The sequence below is a fragment of the Monosiga brevicollis genome, genomic scaffold (assembly GCF_000002865.3).
Source record: "Monosiga brevicollis MX1 MONBRscaffold_38 genomic scaffold, whole genome shotgun sequence".
NCBI lineage: Eukaryota > Choanoflagellata > Craspedida > Salpingoecidae > Monosiga > Monosiga brevicollis.
The window spans coordinates 312,762-337,431 of NW_001865075.1; the positions used below are offsets into that span (position 1 = coordinate 312,762).

At 53.6% G+C, this 24,670-nt stretch overlaps 6 protein-coding genes across 6 annotated transcripts; 3 read left to right on the forward strand and 3 right to left on the reverse strand.

Annotated features, from left to right (window-relative positions):
• Positions 1-565: 565 nt before the first annotated feature.
• MONBRDRAFT_12387 (uncharacterized protein) lies at positions 566-8,680 on the forward strand (the record flags this gene model as incomplete). The annotated part of the gene is made up of 11 exons (XM_001750206.1): positions 566-829; positions 960-1,394; positions 1,517-1,693; positions 2,195-2,283; positions 2,414-2,534; positions 2,653-5,036; positions 5,128-5,196; positions 6,030-6,346; positions 6,480-6,636; positions 6,773-6,971; positions 8,570-8,680. The coding sequence occupies 11 exons, from the start codon at positions 566-568 to the stop codon at positions 8,678-8,680; spliced, it is 4,323 nt and encodes a 1,440-aa protein (XP_001750258.1).
• Positions 8,606-10,413, reverse strand: MONBRDRAFT_29787 (uncharacterized protein; the record flags this gene model as incomplete). Its single annotated transcript, XM_001750247.1, has 9 exons — positions 8,606-8,722; positions 8,814-8,924; positions 9,014-9,097; positions 9,196-9,260; positions 9,397-9,634; positions 9,819-9,912; positions 10,043-10,098; positions 10,180-10,239; positions 10,342-10,413. 9 exons carry the CDS (start codon positions 10,411-10,413, stop codon positions 8,606-8,608), a joined length of 897 nt encoding a protein of 298 aa, XP_001750299.1.
• Positions 10,414-11,131: 718 nt separating this feature from the next.
• MONBRDRAFT_29788 (uncharacterized protein) lies at positions 11,132-12,221 on the reverse strand (the record flags this gene model as incomplete). The annotated part of the gene is made up of 6 exons (XM_001750248.1): positions 11,132-11,191; positions 11,321-11,421; positions 11,570-11,594; positions 11,686-11,799; positions 11,927-11,998; positions 12,162-12,221. 6 exons carry the CDS (start codon positions 12,219-12,221, stop codon positions 11,132-11,134), a joined length of 432 nt encoding a protein of 143 aa, XP_001750300.1.
• Positions 12,222-13,187: 966 nt separating this feature from the next.
• MONBRDRAFT_34500 (uncharacterized protein) lies at positions 13,188-15,686 on the forward strand (the record flags this gene model as incomplete). The annotated part of the gene is made up of 12 exons (XM_001750207.1): positions 13,188-13,286; positions 13,495-13,566; positions 13,663-13,746; positions 13,858-13,919; positions 14,025-14,139; positions 14,228-14,293; positions 14,400-14,540; positions 14,714-14,804; positions 14,898-14,952; positions 15,053-15,160; positions 15,300-15,410; positions 15,602-15,686. The coding sequence occupies exons 1-12, from the start codon at positions 13,239-13,241 to the stop codon at positions 15,684-15,686; spliced, it is 1,038 nt and encodes a 345-aa protein (XP_001750259.1). The 5' UTR covers positions 13,188-13,238.
• Positions 15,687-16,740: 1,054 nt separating this feature from the next.
• On the reverse strand, positions 16,741-20,026 carry MONBRDRAFT_29790 (uncharacterized protein; the record flags this gene model as incomplete). Its single annotated transcript, XM_001750249.1, has 15 exons — positions 16,741-16,946; positions 17,085-17,280; positions 17,358-17,446; positions 17,525-17,615; positions 17,729-17,782; positions 17,881-17,962; positions 18,043-18,178; positions 18,318-18,521; positions 18,553-18,682; positions 18,868-19,022; positions 19,113-19,239; positions 19,309-19,383; positions 19,535-19,622; positions 19,722-19,783; positions 19,976-20,026. The coding sequence occupies 15 exons, from the start codon at positions 20,024-20,026 to the stop codon at positions 16,741-16,743; spliced, it is 1,746 nt and encodes a 581-aa protein (XP_001750301.1).
• A 1,504-nt stretch (positions 20,027-21,530) lies between these two features.
• MONBRDRAFT_39088 (uncharacterized protein) lies at positions 21,531-23,928 on the forward strand. Its single transcript, XM_001750208.1, has 12 exons — positions 21,531-21,593; positions 21,692-21,767; positions 21,938-21,991; positions 22,104-22,228; positions 22,335-22,424; positions 22,555-22,649; positions 22,749-22,862; positions 22,953-23,029; positions 23,151-23,259; positions 23,374-23,445; positions 23,550-23,666; positions 23,735-23,928. The coding sequence occupies exons 1-12, from the start codon at positions 21,584-21,586 to the stop codon at positions 23,819-23,821; spliced, it is 1,026 nt and encodes a 341-aa protein (XP_001750260.1). The 5' UTR covers positions 21,531-21,583; the 3' UTR covers positions 23,822-23,928.
• The last annotated feature ends 742 nt before the right edge of the window (positions 23,929-24,670 follow it).

A 24,670-nucleotide genomic window follows, 5' to 3' on the forward strand; every position in this document is an offset into this window, starting at 1 on the left:
GATTCACGCTGGCGGATTGGGACAGCACACACTGCAGGCACTGATGCATGGCCTCGAGAGCTTGAAGAACCACGGCTGAGTGCGGGATCGGCGCCATGGGCCCCGATCATAAAGATCCCGCCCACGGCGAGCTCGCAGACGCTCGCCTTACCATACAGCGCCAAGCTTCTGAGCTGGCCCAGCTGCGCGAGGTTGGTACCACCACTCCTCAGCGCACCCTCCCTCGTGAACAAGAAGGAGAAGGAGACCAACTTTGAGCTTCATGGCAACCCACCCTTACGATGGTCATCTGCATCGGAAACATCTGGTGTTAGGCATTGCAGAGCAAGACTGACACATTGCGCCTCGCCTCTGACCGTCATGCCGAGTCAGTTCATCATGCCTTGGGCTCTTTGCACTTCGCGCTCGCCTTTCCGATATCATCCGCATGTCCATCCAGATACTCACCACCGCGGCCTGACCTGATTCGCTACCTTGACACACGCCACACAGAGAGCTGCAACAAGTTCGCGTGGAGCAACATGGCGCAGATCGTGCTGATTTGATCCAGCAGCTCACAGCTGCCATGGCGGCTCGCGAAGCTGCAGAGCGAGAGCTCGCGCCGCTACAAGAAGAGCTGCGCATTCTCAAAGCTCAGCAAGCTGGACAAGCATCCGGCGCAGTTCCGAGCATCTCCTTTGGTCCTCATGACGTTGGTGCCGCAGGAGCGCCCACAAATCAAATCCAACAGACCCTGCTTCAGGAAATGCTTGTCCTCAAGTGGAAAAACTCTCGGCTTCACGTCAAACTCGATCGCCTTCAGGCCGAAAATGTCCGCTTGCGCACTCAGGTTGGACTTGACCCCCGTTTCAGTTTGGCCTTGCATCAACTTTCTTCCCTTCGGGCTGCTCGGTTCTGCCTCTCATCCAACGCCTTCTCGCCTCTCCCGCACATACCCTCGTACTCGCACACTCTCTCAGCTGGAATCTAGTGAGCGACGTGAGGCCGCCACACCAAAGGCCGCCACCCAGCCACAGTCTACCGAGGCTGCTCCTTCGGGAGCTGTACAGGCCCGATTGGAAGACCTCGAGGGTGCCCTGGCTCTTGCTGATGCCTTGCGCCAGCAAGCCGAAGAGGCGCTGGCGCGCGAGCGCGAACGAGCTGATCGTCTTGATCACCGCTTACATGACAACCCCACCAAGGCCAGCAACACAACCCCAAGCGCTGCAGTTGCAACCACCGCCACCGATCGTGACGAACTAGAGGCCAAGTTGCGCTCGACTGAAGCTGAGCTCAAGACCCTGCAGGGTCTCAACGCCCAGCTCGAGGAAGCCGACCACTTGGCTACCAAGCGCCAAGAAGAGCTCCGCATGCTTCGCGATCAACTGCAACGTCAAACACGTCTTTTGGATGCGGTTCGTGCTTTGCTCGCCCACGCTTTGAGAATTATAAAGACCGCCTTCCACCTTGCCCGCCGTCCAACCTGCTCACGACACCTCCATTTCATGCCGGGCCAACCCGTTTCTTCTCCTGATAGCTTGAGGCCGCAAACACGGATGGCAGTGCTGATGAGCTTTTAAAGGCGGATCCCAATCAGCTGGCTCGCGCCCTGCAACTGTCCCAGGAACATAGGGATATGTTGGATGATCAGCTACAAGCTGAACGAGCCGTTGCTTTAAAACTTGCCGAGGAGCTACGCCAAGCCCACCGCCAGGTATGACTGCAACATCACTGTCAGCCTTAGTGATCAACCTGCTCATACGCATGCCTGTTCCTTCGCCACATATTCGGACTTGATCTGGACTCAACCACTAGGCGGAAGCCGCCAATGCCCGTCGGGAAGCCAACGATCAAGTCCTTCGTGCCCAAACCTCTCAGCTCGAGCGGTCTGTCTGATTCCCACTTTTTGCCGAAGAGAAAAGCAAGGGACACCCACAAAAACGTGCACCGTAGCAATCAAGTCTTGGTTGGCCACGGGCATGTGTTTTCAACTGACACTCGACGCCCTTGAACGCAACCACTCGTTAGGCGCTTGCAAGATCGAACTGCCCCCGGCACCGGACAAACCACAAATACACACATGGAGAAGGTTTGGCCAATATTCTCGTCAATGCTGCCCCGATTGGCTCCAAAGGCATTCATGCGCTTGCAATCTCTCTTTTAGCTGTCCGCTCTAACCACCTGACTTTTGGACCATGTGTATCCGTCTCAACAGGAGCTAAAGGACCTGCATCTCCAACTGGATGATGTTGTCCAGCGCAACGCAGAACTCAATTCGCGCCTGCAAACGGCGCAGCACGCCGCGTATGTTTCTGAGAGCCAGGCGGCTCAGCCTCGATGGTTTGCTTGGAGTCGCGATTCAGAACTTGCGATGCTTGCCCTAGCCACATCTGACAATGTCTGCTATTGTGTGCTGGCTCTTGCTGCTCCATAGCCAAGCAGCCCAGACAGCCATTGCGGAGGAGAAGAGTCGAGCCAAAGCCTTACAACGCGAACTGGACCACTTGGACGACCAGCTGGCCTCAGCTACGCAAGGTGGCGATGTGGGCACCCAGGTTTGCACTTAATTTGGGCCTGACTTGAATCGTCAACGTCAAGTGCCTACCCCGTGACACATAAAATCCTTTTCGTACTTCGCCAAACTCAAGAGGTCACAAATCACTCGCTTTGTAGGCATTGCACAAAGAAAATGCACGCCTGCGGCATGCGCTCATCTCGTCGCGCGCACGCCAAGCACACCTCGAGGCTCAGCTGGAGCAGACTGACGTCATGGCTGCAGAAAGTGCCGGACTACAGCAGCGTCTGATCGCTGAGCGCGCTCGCGCAGATCGTCTTGATCATGCCATTGCAGGCGCCGGTGCCACATACGGCACAGCTGCTGAGCGCAACCGCTTGCTGGCCATGGAAGCTGCTGACGCAGCTGATGGCGATGCTAGTGCGAACAAAGAGGGGCATGAAGAGCCTCAAGCTACGCCCGAGAAGGCCAAAGTCTCCGAGGACCTTGCAAATGATACCGCCTCTACCGGCCCCCTACGCTCGCTGCTAGCTGCCACACGTTGGCAGCTAGCAGCTGCGCAAGGCCGCTTGTCTCGTTTGCGCGCACAAACCTTTGACGAGCGCAGCGCGCATGCCGACGAACGTCGGCGCTTGCAGCGGGACTTGGCTGCGTGCCAGGCAGACAATGCAACGCTGGCAGAGCGATTGTCTCAGCTTATGGCAGAAGCGTCTCATGACGCACTGCATCAACCTGCTTCAGCCCAAACCGTACGTTCGGCAGAAGCAACCCGCCAACTGCAGGAGAAACTCACGGCAGCTCGCCAGGAAGCCAGTGCTGCACGGGATGCCAACCACAGTGCCAACGCACGCACGCTGGAGGTTGCTCGCGAACTAGGTCAGACCAAGGCTCAACTGGCCGAGGTGCGCGACAGGGCAGCCTCGCGACCCGGCTCAAGCCGTGGAGGGGACACCTCCAAGGATGCCATGGCACGCCAGGAACTACACCGTACTGCCGAGCGCAATGCAGTGCTGGAAGCAGAGATTGCTGAGCTGCGACAGCAAAACGCTCAAAATGTGGGAACTCCTGCCCATACTCCCTCTTTTGCGCCTGGTAAAGCAAGCGCAGCGATCGCAGTCGGCACTGACGAATTACCAGCCCGGACGAGAGGATTGGAGACGGAGGTTGACAATCTGCGCCGTCAGCTTGAGACGGCGCGCGACCGCGCGGCTGCTGAAAGAACTGAGACCCACGAACAACAAGCTCGCTTGGAAGCTGAGCTGGCGGCAAGCGCACAGCATATCGAGGATCTTCAACGCCGTTTGCGCGCACAGCGTACGGGCAGTAGTCAGCCTCCAAGCGATCTTGAAATCAAGCTTGAAGATGCCCTGGCGCGCCTCCAGGAGCTGCGCGCTGAAAACGATCGCTTGCGCGAACAGCAACGAAGGCGCGTGTTTGAGAAGCGCTCGGCGGCCATGGATGCACTGCGGCGAGCCCGTGGTCATTCACGCGCCTCCATTTCTGCAGCCCAAGACGTGTTGTCAGAGGCCGCGGCCCGCCGCGAGAAGGAAGGCGGTCGCGCCAACACACATTACCATGAACACAGCGAGATGGTCTTGGAGACAGTCCGCTCCACTGATCAAGACATCGAGCACGCCTTGACTATTCTAGAGGAGGACGTGACCATCGACACTGCGGGCAACCCGCACGACGGTCATGAGGAGGAGAATGACCATCTTCGACGCACGTTGAAGTGCAAGGAAACAGAGATCTACGAGCTGGAGATTCGTGAACGCCGCCACCGCCGTCGAAAGCCCAAACACGAGAGCGACGAGCTGGAAGAGGCGCGTCGCTCGTACAACGAGGCCCTGCAAGCTTTGGATATCCTGACCGAAGAAAACGCCCGCATGGCCGAAGCCATGGACAAGCAGCGGGCTCGGTTTGAGGAGGAGCTGGCTCGCGTGCGTGCTGAAAAGTCACGCCTGGAGGATTCCTTGGTGGAGGAGCGAACCATTGTGCAGCGAGAGCGTGCGGCACCCAATAATGAAGCCGAGCTCCAGCGCACAATTGGACTCAAAGATCAGAGCTTAGCCTTGCTTGAGCAGCGGCTGCGAGCCCTAGAAGCGGATAATGCCGACCTGACAGCGCAGGTGGACGCAGCAGCTGCACGTCGACGGGCAGCTGAGGATCGTTTGACTGAACTTCAGGCACAGCTTGACGCTGAGCGTGCCAAAAATGCTGCCTTGGAAACTGAGCGCGATAACCTAAAGCGCCATGCGGATGATGTGGCGCACCAGGAGCGCCACCGAAGTGACGCGAGTCGGGCCCGTGAGGACGAGCAGGCACGAGAATTGGCGCGCGAGAAGGACCTGAATCGTGAGTTGGAAAAACATCTCCGTTTGGCTGAGGATGACATTCGGCGTTTATCTCAAGCCCTAGATTCAGCCTCTCGAGATCGCAGTCAGCTGACCGAGGACCTGCGAGCTGGCGAGGCGCTACAAAGCAAGCTGGATGATGCACAGGTTGGGTGCCTTGGCTCATTTCTCGGTGTCAAGAGCGCCAGGTGTGGCAGACTGGACTGGTGCTCAACTCACACCTGTGCTTGAATGTGTATGTGATGGGCCGTTTAATAGGCCAAGTGTGATGAATTGCAGGCAAAGAACGATGCACTCACCCGCGAGCTCGCCGATCGTGAGCGCGCCCTCCGTGACGCCCAACGCCAGGTAAATTAGAGCTCTCACTCGTACAGATGAACACATGAACCTCTCACGGCTTGTGGATGCGTCAACTTAGACACGCGATGTAGACGGTGAAATGGACGCTCTTCAGCAGCGCCTTCGTGCAAGTGAGGCGGATCGCAACGACCTTTCGCGAGAGAATTCCAAGCTCCGCCGCGATTTGAACGATCGTGATGAGGAGATTGCTCGCCTCAAGCAACGCATTCGCGAGGTACGTCACTCATAGACAAAGCTACGTTTATATTGGCCTGTTGAGAGCATCCATCCTCCTCTCTTTTCTCTCTCTCTCTCTCTCTCTCTCTCTCTCTCTCTCTCTCTCTCTCTCTCTCTCTCCCTTTCTCTCCTCTCCCTCTCCCTCTTCCTCTCCCTCTCCTTCTCTTGGTCAAAGCTACTGCCATTGACTTGACCTTTCGTGTTTTGGCTGGCACACATAGCTTGAAGACGAGCTGGATGCCTTGCGTCACCTTCTGGCTCAGCTATTAGGCATTCCAGTGTCACAGGTCACTATTCCATACTTGAAAAGCTTGGGGCCTCTTATTCCCGTGGATCGTGCCAAGAAGCAGGTTTGTCCTAGGCGATGAGTACTCTTCATGCCCTTGATCTTTGGCAGACACTTTTTCACTGTCTTCGGACTGCCTCTTTATGTTCCCCGCGCGACTTACAAACATCAGTTTGGTCAGGAGGCGCAGCCGGCAATTTCACCACGCCAGCAAGAACTGCTTGAGCGCCTCAAGCAACCTGAAGAAAACGGCTCGGCCAGTCGTGCCTCCGTATCTTCCATGAGGTGGGTATGCATTAGGCCTATCCCTGGTACCTAGGAACGAGCTTACCGGCCGTGTTTGCTTAGCTTTGGGCCAGTCGAGGGTGGTCGGCAAGATCCTCGTCGCTCAGCAGCGTCACGCTTGGGGCGGCCTGACTCGTGGTCTCGCGCTGGGAACAACGGAGCAAGTGCCGGCCCAGAGGGACACTCTCCGATGCACGGCTCGCGTAGCCTGCATGCCTCTGGGCATGGGCCCGGTGCTGCTGAGCGTCGTGGTCCTCACATGGGCCCATCTCGCTCGGCGTCTACGGGTGATCGCCCCCGCCGATACATTGCCATCTACGACCATGAACCGGATGCCGCCGCTCAGCCCGGGTATGTAATTGAGGCTTGCATCGTTGGCTGATGGAGCGCCTGTTTCTCAACTACGATCGCTTTATTGTTGCTTTGTGCTGCAATTTGATCAGGGAGATTCCAATGCGCGCGTCGGACGCTGTCACACTTTTAGGCCCTCCTCGACCGGATGGGCTGGTGGAAGTCCGCATTAACAATGCCCGTGGCCTGGTGCCTTATGATTACCTTGAGCCCATGAACTCGCCCTACCAGACGCCTCGCACCCACCTCTTGGGCCAGATGGCAAGTCCACGAGACATGACACGCGGCGGGTACGTTAATTTGATCAGATCACAGGCGTGCTTTGTCGCGTCAACGCCGCTCCATGCTGCCTCGTGATTGCATTGCTGTCTTGCCCTCGGCCCTTAACCTTCTCGTGTCGTATCGTATCTCTGCATTGCATCCGAGTAGGGACCGAGGTGGGGCACGATCCGCACACCTAGCCGGTGCCTCCAAGCAGATGGTCGCAAAGCTGGACTATGATCCGCGTCGCGATGGCACAAACACCACAATTCCCGTTGAGGACCAGCTGCCCTTGCGCCGAGGCGATCGCTTGCTGGTCAATGTGGGCGGTCGTAGCCGGCCCGATGGTTTTGTCAGAGCTCAGGTGTGCTTGCAGAATATGCTCCTCTGTGGCCCTGTTTACTCGTGTGTGTACTTGCACGCCTCTCCGGCCCTGATCCCGTGTTCGCGGCCCGGTGCATAGTCGGAGGAGGGTGATTCGGGATTTGTCCCACTGGCCTTCCTCACGGATGGGGGCAGTGGCTTACATCGAGCCCGGACATTGCTTCCAGAGCGGTCAGTGAGCGACCGATCCAATCAGGCCGTCTCTTCAGACGCGTCTGGCCATGCTTGGCATGATGCCGCGGATGATGCTGCAGTGCTTACTCGGGGGGTTTGGCTTTGATAGAACGGGAGAGTCTTATCAAGGCATGCTTGGTGGCATTGAGCGTCCTGAAGAGCACACTTCATCGGGTCATGCTCGTCGACCAGGCCAGCGGACGCTTTTGTCACAGCGCGATGTGTTGCCCATGGCACCCGAACCTACCCACCTAGAGCAGGATGAGCCAACGATGGCAGACTCGGTGCAAATGCGCCCAACTCAAGGCCGTAAGATGATGCCTCTTCAAGACGAGGCGATTTGTCACCCTGGGTGGGCCGCTTGGGCATTCGACCTGGGATTCTGTGTGTTTCCGTGCTCGCCTCACTGTAGCTATGCATAGGGTTGGGTCGTCCCAAGTCTTTGGTTGCCTCCGACACTCCCTTGAACAATGGGCTCACACGCGATGCCGTCGACGCGGAGCTTGGACCTGCACCTCGTCAAAAACGACGTGCGTTATTCGCTCTCAGCAAGGGCTGGCTTTGCAGCATTCAAGCGGGACCAATTCTTTGTGCCCCATCTCATGACCAATACTGTTCCCATTTTTTATTTTATTTTTTATTTTATTTTTTTTTTTATGATTGTAGGCATGTTCGGCCTAATTTCGACGACGAGCGACCGTTATCAGCCCTCATAGAAACGACTTCCGACCTTGCCTTTGGGGTGACGGCTCTTCGCATGGACCAGAAGGAAAATGTCCGAGGTGTTTATTCTCTGGCCTGGCCGCTCGCCTCGTTTGCTCTTGAGATCGAATTCCGGAAAAGGCCGTCTAGACTCTTCAATAGTGGACTCGTTTCATTCTTGACATTTGAATTGAGATTGAATAGGGTTTGTTTCAGTCGTGCGAGTTAAACTCTCTGTTAGCGTCAAACCTGACACGCTCCATCCTGTGGTGACTCATGAGAGAGGGCGCGACAGCCTACACCGAATGGACAAAGTTATTCTATGTCATGTCAAGACAAGACCAGCTGATATCAGAGATCGCGCCGACCTTATAAAGTACGAACATCTTTTCCATGATCACGCAAGTCTATCCTGCGTGCGAGGTTCAAGGCTTCAGCTCGATGTCCCGATGGTCACAATGCATGTAGCGATGATTTTTCGAACTTTACATTTTCAACTAAATTCATCGTAATTTTTTTGCAATTTCTATCATATTAAATTTTTCATGATTCACATGTCAATCACACAACAATATGGTGCAAAGGTTCGACTATCCGTCGGCCTTGCATGTTTGAACACGCCAAAAGAATGTTCTTAGTAAGCACGAGTCGCGGTCTCGAGGAATATGATTTTGTTATTAATGTTAACATGTCTAATTGTAGTTGTTTACATCGAGAGAGAATGCGCTTGATGCATTGTCACGCTGCCTCTTCATGCTCGTCGGCCTCCAGTGCGTCGTGGTACTCGGCAAAAACGGCAGCTTCCTCGTGTAGCAGGGCAGCCTCGGTCTTGGGGTCGAGAAGGTCGATTTCGTCCTAATCGACATGCAAGTCGTGAGGGTGCCGAGTGTTTTGACCGAACCGAGGGCTTCACAGCTCGCAGGACAAGCAGGGGACAACGGCATACCGTAAAGATATCCTTAAGTTCTTCTTCTGGTAGGTATGGTATCGCGGAGTGTTGTCGAGGCACGATCAGAGGCTGAAAACCACGGTGGTCGGGTAGGTATACGATTCGGAGCTGCGCGCACAAGAAACCCAAAGTCATGAGATTCAATCAGGGGCGCGTATTGTAAGGTGCGAATTTCGCCTGGAGAATCATCAGCGTACTTGATCAAAGACATCCCGCATTGCCAAATTCCAGGCCATGCGTCGAAAAATCGCAGGTTTGGTGATTTCACTGGCGGGTAACAACTAGATATTGGGCCGGCCAAGCCGATGCGGTATAAGATATGATGAGAGGCGCACGGCAAGATGAGTGCAGCAAGAGTGAGCGAACCAGTTTGCCGAACCTTGTGAGCGATTGTTGCATTGTCAGAGCAGGCCGCAAAAAAAGCCGTAACATCCTTGGTTGTCGCTTGGCCATCAACACAGGTCGCAAGACCAGGCACGCGAATGTGCGCCCGTAGGTGAAGATTGCCCTCTGAGCTAGGTCTGGCCGATGGGTCACCAGGGCTGGAAAAATTGATGACCTGACGTCAAGACAAGGGTACAATGGGAAGTGACCGTGTGTATGACAGCAAACAGCCGGAGAGAGAGAGAGAGAGAGAGAGAGAGAGAGAGAGAGAGAGAGAGAGAGAGAGAGAGAGAGAGAGAGAGAGAGAGAGAGAGAGAGAGAGAGAGAGAGAGAGAGAGAGAGAGAGAGAGAGAGAGAGAGAGAGAGAGAGAGAGAGAGAGAGAGAGAGAGCGAGGCGGGCACAGAGACATTGCGAACACGGTATGGTTGCATGCCTAAAGGTTGAGACATGCCTCAATATCGATGGCATCAAAGCCAAAACAGTGTTGCCAAATGGAGAGGCAATGCCAAATGGAGAGTTGATATGGACGCTGCGAAACCGTCAAGTAGGAAAGTGTTTTGAGAAAAACGGACGAGGGAGTGGCCTGAATACAATAGCAAAGCAAGGCGTATGCAAACCTCATTTGGGTCAGAATGGCGCACAGATGGCTTCACCACAAGGCGACGCTCTCCTAATCGAATCGGCTTGCGAGCAGCTTCAACGACTGCTCTTCTACAGCAGCGGAAAATCATGGAGCAAGGGATGTTGAGGTGAGTTTTGCTTCGAGGAGCTGTAGAGCCGCAAAGGTAGAGTAGGCGGATTGAGAGGGAGGCATTATTTGCGTTGAGCAGCGCAATCGTACCCCGCATTATGTGCCAGGAGATAGGTGACAAATGCCATTTGCTTGTGGCTGTCCACCTGTCCCATTCATGTCGGAAAGGGTGAGGCATGCGTGCATGAGCACCGGCGCGTGGGCCAAAATGGCGAAGATGAACCTACGTGTAGATGTGTAATGTAGCCAAATTTTGAAAAAATGCTGAGGATGTGACGGTAACTGGCCTAGTCAAATCAAGTCCACACAGGGCGGCGATCAAGCAGCAGCACATGGGTTGAGTGGGGCTCGAGCGTCAGAGCGGGTCTGCGTCCGCGTATGAGACTGACCCGACCATCAATGTTGGCAATCATGACGGCGTGCTTGGTATCATTGTGCTGGTAAAAGTCGAGCACCTCCATCATGCCGAAGCCGTCAAGCTTTCAGTTCCGTCCCTTCACCGCATGATCACCCGCGGGCCGTCCGCACCTAGATGCGCTGACACTTTTTTTTCGCAGCGAAAGCAGACTCAACAGTCTATTATAACGCTTCTCAATACAACCATTGACCATAACGGCTCATGGAGATAGAGGAGCAACGGGGCAGGCTGAGAGAAGTCTCCGTACGCCGCTACACCACTGCCTACAAATGCAGGGCACGCTGCCCTTGCCACCCCTGAATGCAGCGCGCGTCCGTCCGTCCCGCGCAGAACCGCTCACAGCCGTCTGACCGGTAAATGCTGACAATTTGCCACATGGAATGTCAGAAAGTTTTATGGGGAATCAATTCGACATGACATGGCTGGCGCAATGCGAACAGCAGCGTTGGGAAGAACACGGGGAGAGAAAGAGAAGACACCAAGGTTTGACGGCGAACTAATACTCAAGAGCGAGACAAAGATGAACAAGGATAGAGGGAACAAAAGACAAGAAAAAAAAAAGCAAACAAAACCAGGCAGGAGGCAAGACATCACGGGAAAGAAACAAACAAGGTCGGGGCATACATTGGGTCACCATTTGTGACGACCAACAGACAAGCCCTTGACAAGAAATGATCCACCAAGTGGCTCCAGGTGCCGGGGCGGGCCAGTCGGTGCTGGCTGGGGGGGGGGGTATGCAGGTTGTTTTAGGTTGTCGTCGTTTACATGCGGATCTTCTTGAGACCATTGCTGCTGTTGGGGCAGTCGATCTTGTTGAACGACTGCGGGGATTCAAAAACGGGGATGAGCCACAGCATGCGAGCCGAAGTTTTGGATTGTGTGCATGCAAGCGTGCACGGGCCAACGCTTTCAAGACGCAGGCACAAGCACAAGCACAGACACGGACACACCTTGTCAAAGCAGTTGTCGGTCTGGCCGTTGCTCACAACCTCGCTGTAGAGGTTAAGGGCAGTCTCAAAATACTTGAGCTCGACCAGGCCGGTGCAGGTACCTGTGGCGAGCGATGGTCCAGCAAAAAAAAAAAAAAAAAAAAAACCGAAAGTGGGACAAGACTCAAAATGAATCTCAATCATCCTGGCCAAGCCAAGCAAGCTGTTCATGTGCAGCTTGGGTCGCCACGGGCAGAGACAGGTGCGTACCGTGCTTGGACCACTCGTGAGCCCACTATCAGATGAAGCAAGAGACAAGACGGGCCGGAAGCCATGAGAAAGGGATACAGTATGAGCATGTGCGTGGGTGCAAGCCGTGCACGTACAAAGTCTTCGTTGCCGTTGTTGCCGACGCACGAGGGCCAGTCTGATTCCATCTGGGTGCGAATGGGCTTGAGGAGATTCACGTCAAAGGCAGAGCCGTTGCACTCTTGAGCCCACTGCATGAGGGAGAGGCGCACAAGACACATCGTCAGCAAAGTATTTGGGCGAGGTTGGAAGGCGACGAAGACTGCATGCTCAAAGGCACGAATTGCTGAGGAATGGGCGACGGGTCAGGATACGAACCTGAGGCCAGAGGCCGTGGATGGTGAGCTGGCCATCACAGACTTGAAGGCGCAGCAGGTAATAGTCGTCCGACTGCCGAGTGCAAGTTTATGCAACACCCCAGCCAAGTGTGAGCGGGAAAAGGAGGCAAGAGCGCCACAATGCTCTGCGTTCATCTTCTCCTCCATTAGCGCTCTCTAACGCCAGGATCGATTCGCCGTCCATCAAGTCTTTAAGCAGGGAGGGATCGTCTTACCGAGGCAGCGACCGCGGCAACAAGGGCCAGGACGCAAAGGGCAAGACGACCAGCAGCCATGACACCTGATGAAGGCAAGCAGCGGTTGTGTTTGACAGGTGCAAAAGACCAACGGCAGTGAGATGAACATGCATGGCGTGGTAACGATGCGGCTGCCTCTTCCTCGGCTAGGGACGGCAGGTGCACTGTACCGGTTTGATCAATCAAATCTCTTTGGAACAACGACGGCGAGCAGCTCGGATCAAGCAGCAGCAACAAGATATCGAGGGTCGGAAAATGCAGACCGCGGTGCCGCGAGCTGCCATAGAGGCGTGGTGGCGGCGGTCGTGGTACTTGTTGCTGCACATGCTCTAGAAGATGTCGACGGATCTGAGGTTTATGAAGATGTTTGGATAGAACATGCAGATCTATTAAGGAAGAATGTGTAATTTTATGTACATTAATATTAAGTAATCGACTAAGATAAGTGAGTTATAGTTGTCCGTTTCACTCTACCCGCGGGTTAAGCAACCAGTCCACCTTGGAGGGACTTGCACACTTGGACACCTTGTGTGCTTGGCGGGCGTTGCATCATCAATGCTCCATAAAGTGTGTAAAACATTACGCTATCGTTAAGCTTACAAGCCAAATCGCTCTTCAGCCAGCTCGTTCACTTGCCCCCTCCAAGTTAAACTGAATGGTGTTGAAAAAGGAGGGGTAAGTTTAATAATCGTGTTGCCAACCAAACCAGTCGTCAGGATTTTATCTGACATTCAACTTGGTTCAAACTGCGTGTGTGTGTTTTTCAAATTTTTCTCTCTCTCTCTCTCTCTTTTTTTTTTTTTTTTTTTTTTTTTCGAGGATCTCGTGACGCTTGTTGGGGGACGCGGGGACGTTGAGCGGTCTGCGTCTTGGCTTTGGTCGGGGTGTATGTGTGGAGGGGGTGACGGCGAGTTCTTGCACGTCAAGTAAGAAGGGTGAGACTTTGTGTGCCATCGGTGGAAAGGGGGGGGGAGCGTGTGAGGCGAGGCGAAGCAGGCACACTCCCATCTTTGAGCTCCTCCTGACTTGCGCGCGCGCACACGCGCGACGACCAACATGGCGATGGAGTATGAAAACTACGATGGCAACATCGACTTTTCTCAGGTGCGTGCTTGGACGCTTGCTTGCCGCCCGTACTTTTCTCTTCCTACCGCCTGCAGAAGCGTCAAACGCCGCGGTGAAATCAGCAGACGCCGACCGACCAACCGGCCGCGCTGCACGTGGACGTGCTGATCGGTTGGTCGGTTGGGTATCTTCACTTTGTCTCCCTTGCGGGCTCATCAAGTTGCTTTCCTGGAATGCCGTTGCACAGGAAGCCCCCATGTCCCGTGTACAACTGCATCCGTGCAGTACTTGTGGTCGTACCTTCAATGAAAAAGCCCTTGTGAGCCACCATTGTCATGGCTCACCCTCCCGTCAGCGATCCGGCTCGGTGCTGAACTTACGATTTCTCAAATCGGTACCTGCTCACGTTTGACAGGGCAAGCATGCTCCCATCTGTTCCAAAACCCATGCCAATGCCGCACGACGCGGTACTTTTAACAGCACTCGCCAGCGTGTCGAGGTTCGGCATTGGCATATCGTGACTCTTGCTGCTCCCTCCCCTCGTCCACAGTTTTTTTTTTTTGTTTCGCATCTTCAATTCATAGCCGACTCCCATGATGGCTGTTGCTAGGAGCTGGAGGTCAAACCGGCCGGTACAGGGTTTCAAGCCAGCGCAACTACCCGACCTGCCAGGTTCGTCTCTTTTGCAGCCTTCACCGCCAACTTCAACGTCATCCCTCGCTCACAAACCGTGCCTCATTCTGCCTTCCAATTTTGCTTGAATATCATACCTGCTAGAACAACACGTACCGTCGCCAAACCCACACGTGCCAAAACCGCGGACACGCGTCCCCCCCCTGAACGCGCCAGCGTTGCTCCTGCCACCTCAAACAAGCCTGCCACAACAAGCAAAGTACGCCCAGCCTCAGCCCAACCGCCCATGCGGGTCTCGAGCTTCAACCCAGGTGTAGTCCCTAACGCCATCATCTTGTCAACAGCAGGGCGACTGGCGCAGTAAACGTGAGCAGTTTTTGGCCAACCTTCGTGCTGCTCGCCAGGTGACGGCGGTAAGTCCCGGTCCACCTCATCGTCACCCTACTCCACGCTGGACCAATACCTCATCTTCCGCCCATGTATGGCCTCGCGCCATCCTTCCTCGATTGCACGGTGCAGCATCTCAAAGCCGGAGGCGATATTCGTGATCTTCCTCCACCCACAGTCGATGAACACCCCGAATATGTCAGCTGCCCTACATGCAACCGTCGTTTCAATGAGGATGCTGCCAAGCGCCACATCAAGTTTTGTGCCGAGCAGGTCGGTCATGCTTACAATTGTCCCCATGCCGGTTCCACGCTCAAAAATGGCTCGCATCACACCGTTTTCAACAAGATTGTCTGTCACCCTGTCATGGACTTCTCGCCTCGCCTTTCTCAACACTGCCTCTCATCTTGGTCCCTTCGTCTTATTGGAATTCTTTCGATGCATAGGCCAAGCGTGCGTCGATAAAGCGGAACGGTTCCACCAAAGGAGGAGCCAAGGCAGAGGCAGTGCGCCGCCGAACCGCTTACAAACCCCCTTGTTCGTCCCTCGCAGCTGCCTTTTGCTCATGCATGCCCCAGGGGCGTAAACACATCCATCGGATTCTGACTGCGGTGATTTTCCACCTTATAGTGCCCGGTGCCAAGAGTTCCAGCTCCAGTGTTCAGCCCTCCCCAGCACACCAACGGTATGTTGAGTCTGACCTGTGACTCTTCCCCTTGGCTAATTTTTTTGTTTTCCTTTCAGCATCCTCATTCAGAAGATACTTTTCGCGCTGCCGTCTCTAGAGCTTATGGTGACCAGCAGGCCCCTTCCATCAATGGTCAAAGGTATGACTCCGAACCCACACCCGAGCGAACATCAAAACCTCAACCTCCATCCTCGGCTGCTCCCCGGTTCGTTTTATCCTCCCCTCCCCCGCCCCCTCCTCCCCCCATCGCTCCATTTGTGGAACCGCTCCCCCAAGTCTGACGGATGATTCATGCCTGTTTCGGTATACATCGATGCTCTTCATGTTTTCCATCATTATGACAGACGACGGGGCGTGCCTGCGGACAGTGGCGCACGTGCAAGCACGGTGCGCCGAACAAATGGCACAGCCAATACCGCTTCTCGTCATGCGGTGGAGGCCCCTTACGCTACAACGTACGGGTTTGGGTGACCAGGACCTGCAGGGTGCGCCCTCATCTCCGTGCGCATTCGTTGTACCAGCTCACATGTCCTGCTTGCTGCGTGTGTTTCAGGGTGGAAAGCTGCTCTGAGCAGGAGACGCCTTCTCCCTCGCCTCCCTTACATCTTGATCTTGAGGCCACGCTGACCAACGGCCATGGTCACAGGTTGGCCCGCCTGCGCCTGATTCCAACAGCCGCTTTCAACGCACACACTCCAAGCGCACGCCCATCACTCTCGACTGGCTTCTGATTGGCTCGCAGCTTGGCATACCCTTTTGACAAGAGCCGGCCTGAACTTGACCACATCATGATGAAATCCTACAAGGACCGCAGTAATCGTGGCGGCAGTGCCTCTAGTATGGGCTCGCGATCTTCAATGCGGTGCGCAGGAATTGGATGCCCCTCGTTCGCTTGGACCACAGATCACGGTTTTTGATCATGTCAAAGCTCATGTGCAATGTGTTTGGCTGTACCCCACCTTTAGCTTGGGGTCCGCTACACGCCCCAAATTTTGTTGTGCATGCGGTGAAAACCTCATGAGTGGCATCAAGCGCTTCTGCAGTACGTTTTGCATCCTGCATGGTTCTGCATCTGCTTCGCAAGCGCCTTTCCCCTTGTCCTCTCATGACCTCCCTACTTTGCAGCCGAGTGCGGCGAGCGTTTTGAGTCCGATCGGCTCAAGTTCTGCGGACAATGCGGAACTCGTCGATGAAATACAACTGGTCGTTTGAAGGGCTGGGCCTTGCCGCAACAACTGGCCGAGCTGGACAACGTGCCATGTTGATCTTCAAAGTTTCTTTACCCCTGATGCTGCCTTCTCAGAGCATGGACGGAGCTTTACTGACCAGCTTGGCACGATATGCAAGGTGCCATCAGCAAGTATTGATTCTTTCATGACGCTTGCCTCCCTACCTCGTTCTGGGATGGAACGACTCCTTCCCTCTGCTTTTTTTTTCTTTTGATGTTTTTTTGGGGGGTTTTTTTTTTCTGTCGTTGTTTTTGCTTCTTCTATGCTCTTTTTAGATGACTAAGATAAGCTTTTGAGCTTTGCCTTCGAGTTGGGCTTTGATTCCTTCTCGCAAATATGATTGCAATCTTGACATGCAAGGCCCAGAAATCTGTGGCACTGGTTCATTCATGTGTCAGATGAGTAGTCCAAAGTTTCCACAAATGTTGTGATGTTGACGTATGAGACAAAAGCAAGATCAATTAACACGCTTCAAATGGGGAGGTCGTAGTGGTACTTTCAAGAACAAAAACCAAAGATCAAGCTGACCGGCATGGGTAGCGCAATGCGCAGTATGCTATGCACCCACGGCATTGAGCACACGTTCCGCAACATTAGCGACCGCACCCACGCCGTCGATGTGAACCCAAGGCGCACTTGTGGGTGGGGGTGGCAAGGTGAGTTTCTCAAACTTGCTAGCGTTCATATCGCTGGCATCTCGTCCAGAATCTCGAAGCCGAATTCTTTCGAGCAGGGTTGCGCGCGGTACATCGAGCCAGATACCTATGCAGCACGGTCAAAGCATCATGCCACTTTTGGATGAGCCAAAAGCACGTCCGCAGTCGTCAAGCCTGTGGCGCAGCCAGCTTGATGTATTTAGTCGAGCTTTAGAAACTTGCATTGCCTTTGAGCATCACTTACACTTGACAGGCGCACCACGCAAGTCATTGATAAACTCGCGTTGCCACGTATCCTGAAACGTAGCGTCCAACACGACACCGCAGCCAACAGCAATCAAGTTATTGGCCAATTCAACCAGGGCGGCATAGCACTGCCGTCTCGCTGACTCGACATAGTGAGCATCAGAAAGGCGAGTCTCTGACGAGACACCCAGCATCTAATAAAGCAAGGGGTATGGGTCGGACATTGTCAAAGTCTGGCAAACACTGCCGAGCCTCCATTCATTACCCTTACCCGCTTTCGCACAATGTCACTACGGACGTGAATGGCACCGATTCCGCTCCCAATGCTGCCGGCCAACTCTGCCGCAACCGTGGATTTGCCTACAACAGCGTTTGTCCACCAAAGCCCATTGAGCCTATGCGCCACCAATGGGCGGCCCTAGCTCAAGGTATGCTCACCAGAGCCGCTGTTGCCAGCAATCACGACAATCACAGGGGGTGGTGCCGCTAGCAAGCTTAGTGCAAGCTCAGTGTAGATTTGAGCTTCTGCCTGCAAACACAGAGCATCATGGGTAGTGTGCCATATGCACGCCTGTCAAGGCCATCCATTTACACCAACTTGCACCTTGCAAGTAGCAAGAGCAGAGGCCGACAATCACATACTGATGGCTTGTGGTGATCGCCTGGCGGAAGCGCCGGTGCGGATGCACAGGCCACCTACTTGCCAGCACCACACAAGCACAAAGTGTGCACCTTGAGTTTTTTTTTTTTGCCATTTTGTCCAATGATAACCACCTTTGACCTCGAGACCCTACCTTTGCACGAATGGTTGCTCGCGTACTGGTATACAGGCGCAGTAGATGCACGTCTTCATAATCACCCGTCTCAGCCAAATAGCTGTCAAAAAGCGCTGAAAGTCAGTTGTTGGCACGCAGTGGGACGCAAAGTTTCCTCAGCGTGGGTGACGGGCAACACACCGATTCAAGCAGCGGTTGGCCAATTTATTGAGGCCAAGATGCTGCAGATCCATCAGAAGGAAGGCCAGGTCATAGAGCACGTCGATTCGAGTCAGGTCGTCGTTGAAGCTGATGCAGTCAAACAAGTATACTTCGTCTATATCAGTGGAAGGCCGTTGGGGACGTGGCCCATATGAAACAAAGAAGTGAGAGAACGACTCAAAATAGAGACGCCCTTTGAGTGGCGTGCTTCCGATGGGCATCGCCGCACATCTTGAAGCCCACCACGTCCGTACCATGAAGAATCACAATGTTGCGCGTGTGCAAGTCGCCATGGCAACACCGAACGTGGCCCTCCACCTGCCGGCGCTGTAGGCTGGGGCGAGCGGCGTCCAGCGCAATAGCTTGCTGCTGTGCCAAGCGTTGAACGCAGTCGAGGGAAACCAATCCTTCCTGAAAGGAACGTAACGTGGGTGCGATGAACGTGCGCTGTTGCACGACTGGCATGGGGCCAAGGATAGCCGAGTGAACGTGGTGCAACCTCAGCAAAGTGTAGGAGTTCCTGTGTGTTGTCGGTGACAATCCAGTCCATTTGCTTGACGTAGTCTTCGTCGCGAATCAGCTCACACTGGGCATGAATACGCACCAGCGCGTCAGTCAACTGTGTGCATAGCGGTGGTGGTGGTGAGGGAGGGGTGGGGGGAGCGAAGCAGACAAAATGTAAGAGCAACAACAAAGGGCAGCTAAGGACGGAGGGGGAAAGGTTTGTGTATGGAGGACGGAGGCACCCGAAAACAGTTTTTGCTTCTAGTTTTCCCATCCTGACTTGTGCCTCAGCAGCCTGACCATATCTAGGTGTTTGGGCTGGAGTTGGCCTCGAGCAGCGATGGCGCTCATGAGGGCATCCTGGGGAAATTGGTGCATGACGACCAAGTACTCTGCATTCTCGCCCGACGACTGTAGATTGGCAGTGTCTTGGGAATTTGCATCATCAGACGGCTCTGCAACCCAAGGAAGGGACACAAAAATGAGCTGCATTGCGGGTAAGGGCTGTAGGCACAGGCAAAGCGGTCATCGAATAAATCTCGTACCGTTGGTAGTCAAGATCATGATCGGGGGCGTGAATTGACCTGTGGCTTGACCGTTTGCGTCCACTTGAATGCTTGTGCGAGCCAAACCTCGATAGAGCTCTGGGGTATATTGATGATTTCGAACGTACTGCAGTATTACGGTGAGGCGGAAATGCAAACAGCATGATCGGCAGAGTCGCTTGATGGAGGTACGAACCTCGATCTGCGTGGTGGAGCGTCGCCGCTCAAGCGTGCCCAGGTTCATAAACGGGAAGAAAATGGCCTTTTGCAGCTGTGTATCCCAGCACACCAGCCCATGATGCGCACAGTTTGAACAAATGCCCCGCCATCAAGAAGCACAACTGCACGTGGGGCGACGGGCGAAGGGCATTTGCGAGGGATGTCCTGGGGTAAGCTGAACTGGGTCGTATTACTGAACGTACCTTGAGGGCAATGGTATCACCCAAGAGAAAGACATGGGCGCAGTGGGTCTCAATGTGAGTAATTTTGAAATCAGTCCGATCCTTGAGGCTAAATTGATCGTTTCCAAGTCCACGTGCACAAAAATTAACCAGCGGCGATGGCACAGGCCAGTGTGGTGAAAGCGACGGGGGCAGTGAGGGATCTTACGGATCACCGAGCTCTGTCAGCAGGCTCTTGTAGACGGAGGGCTGCTGCAAGTAGGCAACCAGCTGAAAAGAAAAGAAAAGGCAGGGGATGGCCCAGCTTGCATGAGTCGGCGCTGAGCTGCATGTAAATCTGGCTCAACCAACTACCAGTCTTGAGCCCTGGCTAGATGCAAGCTCGGATGTCAGGTGGGCATCCACACATCTTCAAATCCCATCCGAGTTCAGGTCCAAGTAGTTCCTGCAAAGCCCTCATACCTGGGCTTGGATCGCCTGCTGTTCGGGCAGACCCCAAGTCGACGCCGGCATGGCGCATGGGCAGTTTCGGCACACTGTGCAAGCGCGATGTCTGCCGAGTGGAAATGGCAGATTGCACGACACTTTGGCCTCAAACCCGAGACAAGCTATTGCTATTAAAGCCAATTCACGTGAGTCCCCTCCCCGCCCCGAGTTGCATTTGCCGTCCAGCGCGTGACACCATCGATGGCGACGCCACTGACATCAAACATCCGCACGGACAAGCAGCAGAAAAAAGACAAAATTGAATGCTATTTCTCTCTCTGTGCCTACTTCTCTCACTCTCTCTCACTGACACAGACAGGGACGCTCCATTCATTTTACTTTATGATAACACTGCACTGTATTGCTGGAAGACGCATTACCATTGCTGCTACAGGACCCTCGGGGAAGATGTGCGCATAGCGTCTGCGACCGCCGGGGACCTGGTTGACCACTACGTGATGATGATGATTACACAGAGACACCAGCAGCAAGATTGATTGGCAAGCAAGCAAGAAGATGATGCCAGATAATGGAATATTACCACGCGTAGGAGAAAGAAGCACATCAGGATCGCACTCAAGCTTGAGCCGTCACTTGGCTAGAATCGGTAAGAGAGAGCACAGCAGGAAGAGAGATAGATAGAGAGAGAGAGAAAGAGAGAAAGAGAGAGAAAGAGAGAGAGAGAGAGTGAGAGAGAATGAATTGGTTGAGAAAGAGAGAAATAAAGAGCAAAGACACAAAGGAAAAGCACGACTACCACATGTAACAACAACAGGGAAACAAAAGGAACAAACACCACTGAAAAGCAACAACCAACGACAACACTGAAAAACAACAGCAGAACACCAATACCCACCAAGAAGGGAGTCCACCCCTAAGGGTGACTCATGGTTCTCATAAATAACGGTAATTTACTGGCTGAAAGGACTCTACACCCAAAGCCCCCGCCCAAAGTGGCGCACCAACATGTCCTTGTTGGCAATGTGCAGGGTCGCCGTGAGCCGCTCCTTCCAGCGTGCAGCGAGAGAGTGAGAGTGAGAGTGAGAGAGAGAAGTAGTAAACTACCACGTTGTAGTACTACAGACAGCTGAGAGGTAACGAGAGAGAAAGGCGGGCATGCATGCACCGATCCGGGTTACCAAATGTAAGAACATCACTGGCTTCGACGTGCACATGTTGGAGCCGCACTTTTCTTCGTCTCGGGTAAGGCTTGATGGAACCAGGAAGGGCAGCGCCGCACGGTTCTGGGGTGTGTACCGTGCGAAAAGTATCGAAGAGGGGGTAGCTTTGGATGAGCCCGTGGCATTTAATGGCATTGTAGCTAGCCTCGAGCCTTGCCCCTCTCGTTCTCGAGTGACAAAGGGGTTTTTTTTTTTTTTGCGTGCATGCGTTGAGCTGTTCACGTGGAGTGCGTGTCAGCACCCGAGTGTTATCCGTGGTCGAAACACACACTCGAGTGGGTGGAGGCTTTGGTCTGGTTCGGCTCATGGATATGTCTGCCAACGCTTCGTATCTGACCTCCTCCTTCTTAGACGGTTCATTTGCGCACACGCTCTCTTCTTTGATCTTCACCGCACCGCAATCATGGCTCTTAGTGCGTAAACTTGGCCGCTCTCGTCAGACCTGCATGTTACGCTCCTGGTTGCACATCTGATCGAGTCCTGCCCGCTCGCACTTCTGCCTCGTTCTTAGGCAAGGGAGTTTTGCTGGGTATGGGCAACCCGCTCTTGGACATTTCCGCCCACGTCGACGAGGCCATGCTGGCAAAGTTCGTTTGAGAATGGCACCGTGCTCTGTCAAATCTTTCTTTTCAAAGATGTTACAGTCAATCCAGCCAGTCTGCGTGTTATCATTGGTTGCTGACGCCCCTACCCGTCTGGCTTGGTCTTCTTTGCGCTGCACGCCGGCGCGACTCGTCAAATATTTGTCTTTCCAAAGATACGATCTTAAGTCCAATCTTGCCATTTTGGCTGAGGAGAAGCATCTGCCCATGTAGGTGGCTCATTGGCTGTCATCGAGGGTCGGTCTATCGACGAGATCATGTGGCAACCAATAGCAGGTCTTATCGTATCTCATGCCAGCCTGCCGTTTGTTTGATATGCAGCTACCAGGAGCTCGTGGACAACTACGCCGTGGAGTACATCGCTGGCGGCGCCACTCAGAACTCGATCCGCGTCGCCCAGTGGATGCTGAAGGAGCCCAAGACCACCGCCTTCATCGGCTGCGTTGGTACGTCTCTGACCTTTTCAGCAGTCCATATGTATTTCGTTGGGCTGAATTTCACTGCCAGCGAAACATTTGACATCAATCTCTCTCTGCCCTGTCATGCGTGCAGGCAAGGATGATTATGCCAAGCAGCTCGAGACTGCCGCCGGCGGGTGCCACGTCGACGTCAACTACATGTACGATGAATCTGCCACTACAGGTTTGTCACTTTGCTCTCTGTTTCTTCGACTTGCATGCGGAAAGGAATGGGATTCATAAGCGCCTCGACTATTCATATTGCCGCGATTGTGACCGATTTGCGTCACCATGACCTTTCTTCTTTTGAATAGGCACTTGCGCCGTGCTTGTTACTGGCAACGAGCGTACTCTGGTGGCCAACATCGCTGCAGCCAACAACTACAAGGCTGAGCACTTGGAGGAGAAGGTTCGCTGCCCTCGAATGCATCCGCCAAGTTGCTTCATGGTATTCATAGTACCCACAGCGCCGTAAATCTCATCACTGGGGTCACATGGTCGGACGCAGCACATTCAAGAGTTGATCGACAATGCCCGATTTTTCTACATTTCTGGCTTTTTCTTGACCGTCTCGCCGCCCTCCATCCTTCGCGTGGCCAAGCACGCTTGCGAGAAGGAGAAGGTTTGTTATCACAACTCTAGACCACGCGCACTGCGTTTCACCTCAATATCTCTCACACATTTGCACAAATGTGTGAATCCTTCATATTAGATTTTCTCCATGAACCTGGCTGCTCCTTTCATCAACCAATTCTTCAAGGAGCCTCTTCTCCAGGCCCTGCCTTACTGGTAAGTTCAACATAGTCGTGATGAATGAGATTCGCAGATTCGCAATGAATCTTATTCATCATTAATTTTCTTTTTCAATGTCCTTGCCTGACTTGCTGTCATTGATGAATTTCGCCTTCAGTGATTTTGTTTTCGGTAACGAGTCTGAGGCCGCCGCCTTTGCTGAGGCCAATGATCTGGGCACCACGGACGTCAAGGAGATTGCTCTCAAGATCGCTGGTCTTCCCAAGGTACCTTTTTCTCATTTGACATCATTGTCTTGCTTGATCAACTTGCTTCATCCCATCTTCTTCTCTCATGTCGCGGTCTGCTTTTCCAACCTTCATCTGCGTTCATGCTTCCAGGAGGGCAAGCGCGCTCGTGTTGCCGTCATCACTCAGGGACCGCACCCGACTATCATTGCAACTGAGGGCAAGGTAAGAAAAATAGTTGCTTCATCATCATGACTTTACTTTTGCTCTTTGCGAGCAACACAAATGGGTTGGGCAGATTCAAATTCTCATCTCGTTTGGGTCGCCAGATCACCGAGTATGGCGTGGACGCTGTGACGGCGGACAAGATTGTGGATACCAACGGTGCTGGCGATGCGTTTGTCGGTGGCTTTCTTAGCCAGCTTGTTCAGGACAAGCCCATTGATGTAAGCTTCAAATGCATAAATCGCTTGGGACGATATTTACTCACGCCGATCAATGACCGTCTGGGTAGGAGTGCGTGCGTGCGGGTCACTGGGCGGCGCAGCTGATCATTCAGCGCTCAGGCTGCACCTACCCCGCGACGTGTGACTTCCAATAAATGTCTTGTTTGGTTGCCATCCCAACCTTTAAAAAACAAATTCTCACTCAAGGAGTGAGGGTCTCGAAATCAAAAGGTGTTTGCGAAGTGTTGAATCATGACTTGAAGGACTAGGCTGAAACCCATGAGTAACTCGAAAGACAAGGAGACAAGGAGACAAGGAGATACGAATCCCCAGGGGACGGTGACGTGAGGACTGCGACAATAATGTTAGAGTGTGTACAGGTTCCAGGGAGGTTGGGGGGAAGAATACAATGGGCTCAACCAGCCAAACATGCGCTCGTGCCATATGAATCAAAGGGGTAGTGAAGGACATAATATTCGGGAATTTTTGCAAGTCATGCCAACACCGGCAATGTGTCGTCGTCATGCTTTTAGTGCCACACGTGACAAACAGTTATGTCAGTGGGTCTCTGGGGGTCGTGGTCGGGGGTGCGTAGAAGCAAGCGCGTGCTTTTGACCAGTAGCAAGCACCGCACTTTGTGCACGAGTGAAAAAACAATGTCACAACCAAAATATGTTCACGAGGATGTATCGTGATACAATTTCAGTCGTTCGAAATGGTATCTTGTTCTTTCAAGCTCTTCCATGCGTGTGGAGACAAAGAGAGAGACAAAGAGAGAGACAAAGACAGAGAGAGGAGAGAGAGGAGAGAAGAGAGAGAAGAGAGAGAGAGAGAGAGAGAGAAGAGAGAAGAGAGAAGAGATAAAAGATTCCGAGAGAGAAGAGAGAAGATTCCGAGAGAGAAGAGAGAGAAGAGAGAGAGAGAAGAGAGAAGAGAGAAGAGAGAAGAGAGAGAAGAGAGAAGAGAGAGAAGAGAGAAGAGAGAAGAGAGAAGAGAGAAGAGAG